The sequence below is a fragment of the Psammomys obesus genome, unplaced genomic scaffold (genome assembly GCF_907164565.1).
Source record: "Psammomys obesus unplaced genomic scaffold, mPsaObe1.curated_primary_1811, whole genome shotgun sequence".
In the NCBI taxonomy this organism is placed as follows: domain Eukaryota; kingdom Metazoa; phylum Chordata; class Mammalia; order Rodentia; family Muridae; genus Psammomys; species Psammomys obesus.
Window position 1 is genome coordinate 3044373 of NW_026585685.1, and position 14507 is coordinate 3058879.

At 45.8% G+C, this 14507-nt stretch overlaps 1 protein-coding gene across 1 annotated transcript in view; it reads left to right on the top strand.

Moving 5' to 3' along the window:
• The window catches only part of Casq2 (calsequestrin 2), a 61051-nt gene that overhangs the window by 30341 nt on the left and 16203 nt on the right, over nt 1–14507 (top strand). Inside the window, exons 5-7 of the mRNA XM_055628164.1 lie at nt 2077–2150; nt 7941–8071; nt 9257–9302. Coding sequence (XP_055484139.1) covers nt 2077–2150; nt 7941–8071; nt 9257–9302 — 251 coding nt within the window. The remainder of the gene's footprint in view (nt 1–2076; nt 2151–7940; nt 8072–9256; nt 9303–14507) is intronic.

The following is a 14507-nucleotide window of genomic DNA, read 5'->3' on the forward strand; positions in this document are numbered from 1 at the left end:
GCATACTATGTGTGGGAAAAATAACAATGGTGCTTTTACTTAGGAGTTCATACACAGATATTACCCAACTGGTTTTGTAATTATTAATATTAAATACTAGCCAATGTTGGTTGTATATGTCTATAATCCCAGCACTTGGGAGGTAGGGTTAGGAGGATCATGAGTTCAAGGTCAGCCTGTGCTCTCTGAGACCCTGTAATTTAAAGTTAAATTTACTTAGATGCTCAGTTAAGTTTACGGTTTTTTTAAATCACCAAATAACCTCCCAGGTTTTTCAGTGTTTGTAATTCACCATTTTGTTTTTTAGTTGTTGTTACACTGTTTATTGTTAGTGTTTGAAATGGTAGAGAGAGAACTTCCAAGCCAAAGGTTAAAAGAAAAGAGATTATGTGACCAGGTTTAGATGTTGTCAGGGCCACGTTTTTATAATATCTTTTATGTGAAATTCAGAGTCACCATCAAGCCTTCATGACAGTCTTTCTGTGGATATTGAACCTCAGGACTTTTAGGGGGGAAACCATAGTATGAAGCCCTTTATGACTCATGGTCCCTGAAGCCACACTATTGGCACACAGACTGGGCAGTGACCTGCAAGTCTACTGTCCCAGGGCTAGCTACTGAACACTCTACCCCAAACAGCTTGGCTCTGTCCTTCTTTGTAAGGTGGATGAAGGCCTTTCGGGAATTTGTCTTCAGGGATTCTAACTCGAGTTGCTCACCAGTCACTAAAAACAGAGGCCCTGAAATGGGTGTGGACCCCTGAGGGACCAAGAAAAGAGACTGGAAACACTACCGTTAGTCTTTACTAGAGGTGGGGGCTGAACGCTTAGATTTCACAACACCAACCAGGCAAGTGACAAAACCAGGCTTCCTAGAAGACAAGTGCTCTAGTGACAAGACGGACTGAAGATCTAGTGAATTTTGAAGCACTTCTCTGGGAGTCCCTTCCTCCACCTTTAATCTTTTTGCTTGTTTGTTTCGAGAAAGGGTCTCAGTATGTGGCTCTAGCTGGCCTGGAACTTGCTAAGTAGACCAAGCTGCCTTCAAGCTCACAGAGTTCCACCTGCCTCCTGAGTACTGAGATCAAAAGACATGTACCCCCATGCCCACCTCTCCCATCCTTAATCTTGAAAGCATGGACCAGACTTCTAAGAGAAGGAGGAGGCTCCCTATTCAGATTCAGGTCATTCTTTCTTGGGAAAGGAGCTCACAGTTCAGGCAGGTGGCAAGGAATTCTGCAGAGATCGTGGGGACTGGGACAGGCAGGGCTTCTGATGCCCTCTGCTCTTGTTCTGGTATTGCTTTCACTGTCGCCCTTCCTCTGCTTAATTCTTCTCTCTGCTCTTTCAAAAGCTTCCACCTACCCTCTCTACCTCAACCCTGTCCTCTACCCAAAACACTTAGCTACCCCAGGACACATGTATTGTGGTTCTTGTTGTGTATATGTATGTGTATGTGAGCATGTATGTGTGTGTATGTATGCCGTGTGTGTGTGTGTGTGTGTGTGTGTGTGTGTGTGTGTGTGTCCCAGCACTCAGGGAGGCAGAGGCAGGCAGATCTCTGTGAGTTCAAGCCAAGTTGGTCTACAAAGTGAACCCAGGACAGCCAAGGCTCCACAGAGAAACCCTGTCTCAAATTTTGAAAAAAAGAAAAGAACCCTAGGAACCCTCCATTGGAGAAGCTTCAAGTCCTTTATGGGTCCTGGTGTTTTCTCTTAAATGTATACACAGTGTGTGCATTGAATTTCCTTTTTACTCAGGGCTCATTTATGCAGAAACTGTGTCTTCAACAGGTGCAATTTGGGTGAAAGGAGTTTTGGGTTTTTTGTTTTGTTTTGTTTTTTGGTGGGGGGAGACGGGAGTTTCCATGTATGTTTTTCTTCCTCTTCTTTGGTTTCTCCTATTTCCTGTTCTCTGTCTACAAACCTGTGGAGGAAGGGGAATTCTCTAGGGTGACTGGACACCGGTCAATTTCAACTATTTTTTAATGGTTTTAAATAGTTATCTGACACCGCTCTCTCCACGGGTGCAGTTTGCCCCTTGCAAATGCTTCTCTCTTTCGTGTTTTCCCTCCTAGATTACAAAGCGTTCCAAGAGGCGGCCGAGCACTTCCAGCCCTACATTAAGTTCTTTGCCACCTTTGACAAGGGGGTAAGTGCCTACGAAAACCCCATTTAAACACGTTCGGTCACACAGGCAATTAAGGTTTGAAGGCTCCGCCATCCTTCTTTGCCTCTTTGTCCGGAGTGTTCGAAGGGGCTGGAAAACCACTTCTGAGGCTTCTGTCCCTGTCTTCAAGCACATCATCCGAATGGAAGGGCTAACTGATCATTCCAATGTAATCTAAATCCAAAGAAAGTTTGCTCTAATTGGTTGAGGTTTAGAATTGGGACCACTTTTGAGCGAAAACAGCAAGATGGTGATAATGATTGTTTCTTAAGCACTTATTACAGGCAAGACCAATCCCATCCTCTCAAAGGCCCATACAATGGTGCCCAGTATTCTGACTGTAGAGAGGGAATAACCAAAGCAAGGAACGATAAATGGATTCAGTCACAGTCCGATAGTCAGCGATTGGTGAGACTGGATGTAGTCTGAGTCCCGCATGATGTCGAAGACTCTGTTCTGTACAGCTGTGCTCAGAGAAGAAAGCCACAGGTAGAGTGCGCAGCAGGAGCTTGGCCATCGCAAGCACGCAGATGTTAGCTCACAATAAGAGCTGCTGTTAATAGACAGACAGACAGACATCTGGACCGGGGAGGAGGGGGTTCACAGTGCAGTATTTGGCATGGATGAGCGCAGCAGCCAGAGTTGAATCTGTCACAGGCCTCTGGTTATGCTGAGCCAGGGGTGACTAAGCGACTATAGGTTAAGACTCTGAGGGCTGGGGCTGTAGCTCAGTTGTTATAGCGTGTGCCAAACACGCACCAAGCCCCAGGTTTGATCTGCAACACTGCATACATAAGCAGGGTGTTCAAGGCCATCCTCAACTATACAGGGAGTTCGAGGCCAGCCTGGTTGCCTGAGACCCTGCTGGAAAGGGAAGAACCAATCTAATGGACTCAGCCCAGGCATTCACCAACAGAAGCATGTTAAGGGAAGTTTGGGGCTAGCGAGATGGCCAGCAGTTACGAGCGCTGTCTGCTCCTCCCGAGGACCCAGCGTCCTGGCACCCATACTGTGCAACCCAACCATCTGTAACTCCAGTTCCAGGGGTTTCCAATGCCTCTTCTGGCCTCTCCAGGAGCCACGTTCACAAGCGATGTACATGACATCTGTACACATAAAAATAAAATCAATAAAGAAGAATGGCTTTAAGTTGTTTGCCGGAAAATGTGTGCCACTGGAGAGCATCCGATGGAGTAAACTAAGTCAGACTAAAGAGCACAGTTATCACATTTTCTCTCACGCATGGGCTCTATATTTCATGTAGATACATGAAGAACCTCTGGCACACGTGACATGAAAGTAGACACAAAACTTCTTGGGAAAACAAAAAAGGAAGCTGGGAAGGGGGCATTGAAAGGTGAGAGCAGTGATCTATAGAGGGATTATACAGCTGCATGAAAAAATCCTCAGGTGGGCTTGGCTAATCACTCTACTCTTCTGAGTGATAGTTTATTCCGAGTTCAGGGTAGTATTTGTTTTTAGTTCCTTCCAGTTTACCCAGAGTGTGATTCCGTGTCTGTGGCTATGAAGAAGGGGAGGCCAGGGAATCTCCAAAACTGCTTTACTAACCATTAAAACAGAGTCCTGAGTGCTGCCGCTCAGTGATTTTGTGAGGCTCATCCTCTTTGCAAAGAGAAAAGCATCTCTGTACCTCTGTGTGGAACACAGAATGGGCACCAGGCTGATGCCACCTGGAACTTCACCTGCAGAAAGCAGTGCCCAGCTGGAGGTGGTGGGATCAGAAGGCACAGCTGAAGCCTCAGCAATGTCCAGCAGGTGGCGAGAGAGCTGACGAGCAGAAAAAGTAATAAAACCAGAGAGGCAGAAGAACAAGGGCATTTGGCCACCAACCAAAGAGAGAAAATCCCCAAATAATTGGATATTGCAATTCTGCACTTTAAAAAAAAAAAGACTTGAAGCTACAGAGGACATTAAAAATCCTAGAAAGAAGCCAGTGCTAGGAACACAAGATCAGTTTTTCACACATTAGGAAAACATTCAACACAATGGTCTTTCTTTCCTTCATGGCTTCATCTATTCATTTAGCAAGTATTTACTGAGTGACTTCCAGGCTCCCAGGACACAGCAGCATGCAGCAGGACATGCAATTAGCCTTATAGAATTCAGAGTTTAACGTGGGAGAGGAAGTCAAAGGGCAGGAAAATTAGTAAAAACCCAGTAACACACCAAGAGTTTAATTGTAAAGAGGGTGAGTGGACATGGATGCTGGTGGAAACTTGAAAATCAGTAGTTCTGAACTGCAGTCAATGTGTCTTGGTTCCACTAATGAGTGTTAAGACGTCTTGGTGTGGGCCAACGAGATGGCTCAGCAGTAAAGGTGCTTGCTGTCAAGCCTGATGACCTGGGTTCAATCCTGGGGACTCACGTGGTGGAAGGAAGGACTAAACTCTCGTAAGTTGTCCTCTGACCTCCATATATACCCATTTGGCACATATATGTGCATACACACACACACACACACACACACACACACACACACACACATACAAACATGATAAAGAAAAGAAAAAAAAAGAACCTTAATCTATAGGCTTATCCCAGGAGATTTGGTTTTTGTTTGTTTGTTTTGTTGTTTTTTTTGGGGGGGTGACAGGACACAGGAATATGAATTAGTTTTTGAAATACTTATTTTAATTATCTACATGTGTGTGTGTGTATGTGTGTGCAAGAGCCCACCAACATCTGAGGCATCAGGTCCCTTTGGAACTGGAGTTACAGGTGTCTGTGAGCCGCTAACTTGGATGCTGGGCACAGGTCCAGCCCTCTTTCAGGACCAGTGTGTGCTTTGAACTGTGGAGCCATCTTTCTAGCCCCAGGAATCGAAAGCCTAACAAGAATAAATGGTTTCCGGGACACACAGATCCCTGTAGTGTAGATCAGGCTACTCTAAGTTCAGCCCCTGTGAGGTGTTGTTAGCAAGAGGCTGGAGCCCACCTCGGCATCCAGCAGCCTGAGATGTGTCAGCTCTAACATCCTCTCACCACTCCGGCCTGCGCCTCTTCTGCCTGGAGGCCGGAGAGATGAAAACTTAGTTCTGAATCGCACTGGGAGCTGAAGAAGATGATGTTGAAAAGAGATGTGGAGAGAGCCCAAGTTCCTACGCACCTCACTTTTCATTGCTATCCACAAACCCGTCCTGTTAAGCTGCAGCAAAGTCACGAGTCAAAACCCCCATGTGTGCAAATGCCAGGAAAGCCTCCATTGTCTTTTGAGGTTTGTTTGAAAGTGCCAATATTTATTCCAACTAAAGGAAGAAAGAAAAGCATGGGCAATTTTATTTTTCTGGGACTATCTGGTACCTGAGAGTTCAAGCATCACCCCTGAGCCAGGTCTTTCTTGCCATACACATAGCATGCCCCACTAAATACTTACCGACAAATGGAGCTAATAAATTCCCCAGCCTCAGCTCTCCCTCAGTCCTTGCTGTCCAAGATGCAACTATACAAGGCTGGAAGAAAAACAAGCGCTGGGTGAGAGTGCTCCCTGGAACCAAGAGACCATTGGCAATCTTTACTCAGGCTCTTCCAGACTAAAACCTAAGGCCTCAGCCATCCGATTTTACATTCCTAGACTCACCATGGCAGACCTAGGCAGTGGCATCCAGGGACCGGAGACCCCATGTGCTAGGCACACGTGCACACACAAACGTGCATATCCTGCTTGACGTGTGGTTCTGAACAGCTCTCGCTTCAGGAGGGCACAGTTACTTCCCTGGTTGTGGGATGAATTGACGAGAACTAATGGCATAAGGAAAAAAGAAGCATCTCACTGAAATGTGTGGGGCCAGTGTAGCGTTCAGAGAATGGCTACAGGTTCCTTTCTTTGCACGGTCAAGGAGGAGGGGATTCTCAAAAAGGAGAGGATGCTGGAATACGAGAAACTAGAGAGAGTGCTTTCTTTACCCTCTGCACATAGACTGTGGCCCTGCCCGTCTTTCCATACATGAACCGATGAATTGCCCACCCAAGTCGTTCTTTGTACGTTGGGTAGAGCAGAGTGATAGCTCTGCCCACGTTCAATCAGAGTGAGCATCACGGAGCATAACCGACCTAAAGTGCTTTGCGGCTGTGGCCAGCACATAGTAAGCAGGCATTGTGCTTGCTCGTATTACGGTTTTTGTTCATTCTAATCATTCTTCATCCCACCAGAAGCCTGGTTCCCACCACGTAGAGAGGGAGTAAGGGAGGGAGGGAGGGAGTGAACTCAGCAGAGTGTGTCATTTTCAAGCTTGCTGAACCAGAGGACTGTGTCAGTACAGACCCTGGTCTGTTTGCTCCTCTCACCCCACCCCCCACAGATCCCCATCTCAACATGCCGTTATTCACACCATACCCAGCCCAAGGCGAGGCAATCAAGAATAAGAAAAACTCCAGGCCTCCTACCTCTCTGACTGTGTCTATCTCTGTTTCTCTCTGTCTCTCTCCTTCTCTGTGTGCTGGAGATTGAACCTCAGGCATGTCAGACAAAGGTCTTTAATACCAAACTTCATCCTCAGCCTGCTATTTAACTTTTTCATCTTAAGACAGGACCTTTGTCAGAGAGACTAGCCTTGAACTCACTCTCGTGTAACCTGATGCTGACTTTAGGATCCTCCTGTCTCAGCCTGCCTAGGGCTGGGCTTTATACCAACCAAGGCCCAGCTTGACAGTAGCTCTAAGCGACCCGTTTGCTCTAACTGTGCATACACTGTTGGAATTTAAAACTTGTCCTTTGTAATATAGTGACCTGGAGTTAATAGCAGATGATGATACTTGTGGACAGAAGTGTTTCCACAGAGCAGACCTCCGTGTGGTTACCACCACAAGGTGTCAGCTCTTAGGCAATGCTGTGCAGTTTAAAGGGAGCCACCGTCCCATCCTGTGTTTCCTGTGGACTATGGCTCTGTGCTAGAGAATGGCGTTGGGCTTCCTATTGAGCCTTGCACATTCCAGGCCCCTCAAAGCACGTCACAGTGAGAGGTCCTGAGCTCAGCAGCTTTGCAGGCAAACACAGCAACCATTCTGCCTTGACAACGAACTGGTATGTGACCCCTTTAACCAAGAGAGAAAATCTCTGTCAGACTATGGGCGCTCTCTTCAAGGCTGGTTATAGGCTGAGCCATTCATCCCGGTTTCCTGGGAACAATCCAAATTTTAGCACTGAAAGTTCTATGTCCCAGAAAACCTTTCTCTCCTACACAAAGCAAGATGGTTAGTGATCTTTTGCCTGGAAAGTTCTCAGGGCCCAACAGAGCACCTAGCAAGGTTGGTAACGGACATTGAACCCTAGCAGGTTCCATGCTCCGGCTTCACCAGTCATGGACAGGTAAATGGATTGGCTTTTGATTCTGGTAACCTGTGTGCTCTAATGGTTTCCATCAATTGCCTTTTCCCTCCAAATTAGTTCAGTGAAAGCCATCCAGTGAGCATGCTGTCTTACCATCTGCTTGCTCCGCCAGCCCTGGCAAACACAGCAGAGGGAAGAGAATCACACACTTACATTCTCCATTCTTTCTTTCAACCATTCCTTGTCATGCTTAGACCCTCATTCTCCAGATGGGACTTTTTCTCTTGGGCCTTCTTTGATTGAAGATGAGTCCATCCCAAACCACAGGTGGTATGAATCCCTGCTACTTCAACATTTAAGTTGAAATTACCCATAGGACCTCACGTTGCTGCCAAAGAACACAAGCACCCTCTCTTGGGTAGAGAGCCCATTGCTACTCTAAGCTATTGTTCAAATGAACCATTGTCTGATTTCTGCCTGTTACAGGTCGCAAAGAAGATGTCCTTGAAGATGAATGAAGTTGGCTTCTATGAGCCATTTATGGATGAGCCCAATGTCATCCCTAACAAGCCTTACACAGAAGAGGAGCTTGTGGAGTTTGTGAAGGAACACCAAAGGTGCTTGAGATGACACGTGGAGGATGGGGGTGGGTGACAGGGCCAGGTAATGGTTAAGAGCCTCTCACTATTGACAATCCAGAGCCATGAAGAGCATCGACCTAGTGTGAGACACCCAACAGAACATAGCTGGCCAGTGTGGCTTTAGCAGTCATTGATGAATATCAATGCCATGTATTACCACCTCCTTCTAGCGTGTACCCCTACCCCGAGCCAAAGTAAGATACAGGTGAGACCCTATACTTATCAAGACAACATCCTGTATGTAGAACAACATTCCAGGTGCTTTATGGGAGTAATTTTGTCTGCTTCCCAACCTTACTGAGTCATTATTCTCCCAACATCACAGGCTATGGGATAAGGCTGATCAATTAAGTAATATAATGAGGCATGGTTCTACACATTCTATAGAAAATTTCTGGAATAGCGGTCTTTTCTAAGACTCGGCATCTGTATCAGGGCTCCACAAAGTTTTTTTCACTGAAGAACCACATAGTAAATATTTAAACAGTTCTGGGGGTCAAATGGCCTTTGTCACAGCTGCTCAGCTCTGGGCTTCCAGCATATAAGCAGCCCTTGCTCGTGTGTAAACAAATGGGTGTGGCTGTGTCCCAGGCAGAGCCTAGGATACAAACAAGAGGCCTTGGCCTGGTCTGGCCTACCAGCTGGAGCCCTCTGCCTCTGCCTCTGCCTTGGAGGGAAGAGCTCTCTGAGAATATGGCTATCATCATGGACCCACCGTCTCTGCTCCCTGACGTGGACAAATGTGTCCACTGAACCCGAAGCAATGTGATCCCAATGGACAGCTTTTCTCTTTGCAGAGAGTCAGCACTGGCATTCTACATTTGAATAATTGTTATCTGTCCCATCTCCTTGCTCTGGGTTGGCTCTGGGATTTCAGGAGCGGTCCCTATCCTTGAGGAGGGGACACTAGGAAGGTGCTGTATCCACTGCCTCTGCCAGAGCCCATAAGTTGGTGTGCCTTGGATCGAACAGGTCTATGACTAGGTTGAGTGGTTTGGGTCTAGTTCTCTCCTGACATGGCAGGTGAGAAAGCCCTGTGGGCAGAGGTGGACTCAGGCCTCTTTAGGGTCAAATAGACGAACCAGCATCTCATTTGCACTGGGCTGAGGTTCATTTTCTGCTAGGGTAATCCCTACTCAAAAATGCTCCTCTTTTTTTCAGGCCCACCCTCCGTCGCTTGCGCCCAGAGGACATGTTTGAAACATGGGTAAGGAAGTGGCAAGGGTGCCTTCTAACAACCAAGTCTTACTGAATAGGGTGGGCATCTAGAGAGGGAAGTATGGAGAACATGAATGGCTTCATGCTCCTATGAAGCTTGGGTTTCTGTGGATCCAATGTGATCCACTTGAGTACTACTCACATTCATTTCCCTTAGTTCCCTGCTTCCACTCATGTGCCACCAGCAACCTATAGGGCAGCAGAGAGGAAGAGGCCCAAGTCTACACAGTCGTAGCGATGTGGGTTCAAGTTCAGCAACTGCCATTGAGTACTAACTACCCTTGTGTCTATATCCTGTATGCGGTCTTTCTGACTTTTGTTTCCCCAGTTAAAACAGGGGCTTTTCATAAGGACAAGAGAGATGTTGTCCTGATGTTGTTTTCATAAGGACAAGAGAGATGCCATGTTCCCGGCATGAACAGGTGCTTGGTTAATGAATGATAACTTTTCAAAAAGTGTCAACTGGAGCCAATAGAAGGCCAATAGGAACCAGCCCCCCCCCCACGTTGCTTAAATAGTATCCAGAGGCTTCAGAGAGGCACCATTCCGCACCTCAGCTTCACGTGGTATCTATGAACAAAAGCAAACAGAGTCCGTGGGACAGTTTCTAGGCTGCTGTCCTTTCACTTAGACCTTTCTAGCTCTCCCAAGTGATCTAGGAAAAACACTATTTTAGCCAATTTTACATAGAGAAAAACTTCCATCCTCCTAGGCTAATTACTCAAGTACACATAACTAATGAGCATTAGTTCTTGGGGTACAAAACTATCTGAACCTTAATCTCATATTTTCTCCTAAAGTGGCCATGTCCTCACAGGTTGCTACTGTGATATTGGGCATTAAAATGGAAATATTTGTTCATGTAAGATTTAAATTCATAGTTGAGTGTCATAGATGAACAGGGAGTAACTTGACACTCCTGGCCTTGGACTTGCTTCAGTTTCTGCAGGCACGGTGAGCAAGGAACTAACCTTTAAAGGGCTTGTTATTGAATGTAAAGGAATATCACATGCCTGTAACATTTGGCCAACCTCCTAACCTTCCGACATGATGTCATCTAGAAAGACCAACCTCCAGAAGCACACGATCACATTAAAAAATAAAAATAAAAAGCAAACTAATAAAAAGCAAAGCAACACTTCCCCTGCCCCAAATAAATCTTAGAATGTTTTAAGGAAGTTTATGGTTTTGTCTTAGACCTCATTCATAGCTCGCTAAACATGTCCCCACATGGCCTGTGGGCTATAAGATGGACAAGCCAACATCCCCTTTAAAAATTGTTTTGCTTTGAAATAATTTCATATATAAAAATAGTGTGAAAATTTTTATTATCTCTTCACGCAGAGTCCTTACATGTTGATATTTTACCACCTTGTTTTTTCTCAGTCTTCTCATCTATATAAATATGTTCATAAGTAAATACATATACAGACATGTAAATATATTTCTGTGCTATTTGAGAGTTCTATAGCTGATACAGAACCCAAAAATACTTTAAGTGCTTTTCTCTCATAGCCATGGTGATCAAAATCCAGAAATCAATATTCATCTAACTGTATAGACCTTACTCAGATTGGCCAGGGGTACTGCTGGTTATCTTTTATTGCAAGAGAAATAATGTTTTATTTATTTATTTATTTTTCTAAACCCTGGCCCAGTATTTAATGCAGATTCTGACATTCACACTTGGTTGTTGTATTTCTTCACTGACCTTGAACATAGAACAGGTTTCTAGCCTGTGTCTCAGAACATGAAATAACATTTTAAATTGAGAATACTCGTTGCTTTTCTCATCTGTGGTGTCTGCAGTACTTTTCTTTGTTTCTTTGTTTCTTTGTTTCTCTCTCTCTCTTTCTCCAAAAGCCATTCTTGATTCCTAGACTCTGGGAAGAGACAAAACACAACTGCAGACACATTCCCACTCCTGAGACTCTCCCCTCTGACACCATATCATAACCAGAACCAGGACCTCCACGGCTGGCCCATGTGTGCCCTCCCAGACCCTGAAATCCGTCCCTCTCGGCACAGGCAGAGGTGGGGGGAACGTGTCTGCCTGGCCCTGCCGGGACTAGCTCTCAGCTTTCTTTTTATTTAGTAAGTTTAATCAAAAGGGAGAAAAAGATATGTAGAGTGGTTCATTCCTTCCCAACATTGCGCTGTGGGCTGGTCGCATCATCTGACCAGCCCTCACTCAAGTTTCCAAATAGGGAAGGGGACAGCACAGGTCCTTCAATGTCCATCTTTTCCATCTTTGAAAAAGAGAAGCAGATACCAGTGGGCCTGAAGGACTTCTGAGGAAGTCACTGGGGCATGCTATGGCGGACTGCTTCAAAGAACAGCATCTCCATATGGGCTGCTGGGCCACAGCAAGTTAAACCACAGATGTTGTAGAAAGGGACCAGTTCATGGACTTGGTCTTCACTTAAATCCGCTCTTGATGACATTACAAATTAGTGGCTTAGGACAGGAAAGCTAGCCTGGCTAAAGCATGGTTTACCTTTTGCCCTCTACAGATGTACTGGATTTTAAGACAACAGAACACACAAAATCATACCATATCTTACCACCCAAGAAAATGGCTAGTGCTACTTTCTGTGTGGAAATCTGAGGGGAATCCATGGTTCATAGTCTTCAGAAAACTTCAAGGTGCAGCCTGTCCAGACCTAGGGCTGGCCTGTCATTCTTCTGAGTCTCTCTTAACACTTGTCAATAGCCAGGGTCCTTGGCGACTTCCCACAGAGGATGAAGGCACTTTTTTGAGTTGGTAGACATTAGTAACAATCTATCACGTTATGATAAGAAGAGGGTGATAAAGTGAGGGCTGCTTTCTCGGATTTAAATGCTGAGGATTCTTTTTTTAATTTATAATAATTTATTCACTTTGTACCCCGTTGTAGTCCCACCCTCCCTCTTTCCCCCCTATGCCCTTTCCCTAATCCCCTGATAGGGGAGGACCTCCTCCCCTTCTATCTCACCCTAGCCTATCAGGTCTCATCAGGGTTGGCTGCATCATCATCCTCTGTGGCCTAGCAAGGCTGCACCACCCAGGGGGAGGGGAACAAAGAGCTGGCCACTGGGTTCATGTCAGAGACAGTCCCTGCTCCCCTTACTAGGGAACCCACTTGGAAACTGAGCTTCTTATGGGCGTCCTCTGAGCAGGGGTCTAGGTTGCATGGTCTTTGGTTGGAGTATCGGTCTTTTCAGGCCCTCCTGGGCCCAGGTTTTTGGCTCCGTTGGTCTCCTGTGGAGTTCCTGTCCCCTCCAGGTCTTTCTATCTCCCTTTTCTTCCATAGGTTGCCTGCACTATGCCCAAAGTCTGGCTATGAGTTTCAATATCTCCTTTGATACCCTAATGGGTAGAGTCTTTCAGAGGTCCTCTGTGGAAGGCTCCTGTCCTGTTCTTTGTCTTCTACTTCCAATGTCTATCCTGTTTGCCCTTCTGAGTAAGGTTTCAGCCTCTTCCCTAGGTTCCTCCTTGTTGTTTAGCTTTTTTAGGACTATAGATTTTAGTATTTTTATCCTATATTATATGGCTAATATCCACTCATAAGTAAATATATACCATATGTATCTTTTTGCTTCTGGGATACCCCACTCAAGATGATCAAACACTGAGGATTTAATAGAAGAAATAGTCTCAAAGCCTAACACTTGGGGACAGGGTTTTTGGGGGAGGCTAAGCTAGTTAAGGCGTTTGCTGCACAGGCCTGGGAACCTGGGATCCCCAGAACCCACATAAAGGTGAGCGGAGAGAACTGACTCCACAAAGTTGTTTTCTGACCTCCATGCATGCTGTGGCATGCTTCCCTTTTCACATCATGCTCAAATAATAATAATAATAATAATAATAATAATAATAATAATAAATAATAATAATAATCCACAGCCCCAAGCCAGGACATTTATTGTAAGGCAAGAACATACAAAAAGCTGAGAAATCTACAGGAGGGCATTGCCTAGTGGGTCCCACATTCTTGCTTATTAGAGTCTGGAGCTTGGCCCCAGCATACACGGGCCCCTTTTTAGCCCCTTTAAGCACATTCACAGCACGCAGCAGCAATGAGCTTATTCACAGAGGTTGCTCTGCTATTCACTGTTGCTTCTATGGTCTATGTCTGTATCTCACTCAAATTCATGTTTTGAAAACCTGATGTCCAATGCGGGGCCTTTGGAAGATGACAGGTCACCGTGACAGAATCTTCATAGTTGGGAATTGACCTTTGAAAGAAGCCGCAAGTGGGGCCTGGTGAATCATGCATGTTCTCCCAGAAGGAGGCTAATAAGGCCACTGTGTGGCCTCCAGCCTGGGCTACATAGTGAATTTGGGGCCAACTAGGGCTACATAGATAGTTGCTATCAAGAAGAAGAGGAGGAGGAGGAGGAGGAGGAGGAGGAGGAGGAGGAGGAGGAGGAGGAGGAGAAGGAGGAGGAGGAGGAAGCAAGCCCTCATCTAACACTAAAGTCATTAGTTGAGAAGACCTTGGACTTTCCACTCCCAAAACAATGAGAAATAAACTTCCCAGATTCCTGTTGTTGATAAGCTACCTTACAACAGACAGGGTGGACTAGCACAGAGAGCTTTGGGCTAGACAGAACCAGCTAATCCCACTTAGGTCACTGCTAGCTCTGTGGCTTCTTAGTGTAAGTCACTGAGATACTTTTAGTTTGTTTTGTTTTTTCGAGACAGGCTTTTCCATGTAGCCTTAGCTGTCCTGGACTTGCTTTGTAGACCAGGCCATCCTCGAACTCACAGAGGGCCATCTGCCTCTGCCTCCACGAGTGCTGAGATTACAGGCGTGCACTGCTGTGCTTGGCTGTCACTGGGATTCTTTAAGTACTGAATAGGAATATGCTGTGCCAGAGCCCGTGTATTCAGATCCACAAAGGCCTTACGTAAAGGGGTGGCGAGTGGTGAATATTGTTGCCATTTTGGTGACTGTTATTTTAAGGCATAGTCCTTTCTCCCAGGGAGCTTATCTTCCGGCTGAAGAGGGCAGATTCCTCAAATCAAGAGAGACCTTGCAGCTGGGAGTGGTGACATATCCCAGTGTAGGAAGCAGAAGAGGGTGGGTCTCTCTAAGTCTGAGGCTAGCCTGGTCCACATAGGGAGTTCTAAGTCAGCCAGAGTTCCATGGTAAGACCCCTGTCCCAAATAAAATAAAATAAAATAAAATAAAATAAAATAAAATAAAAT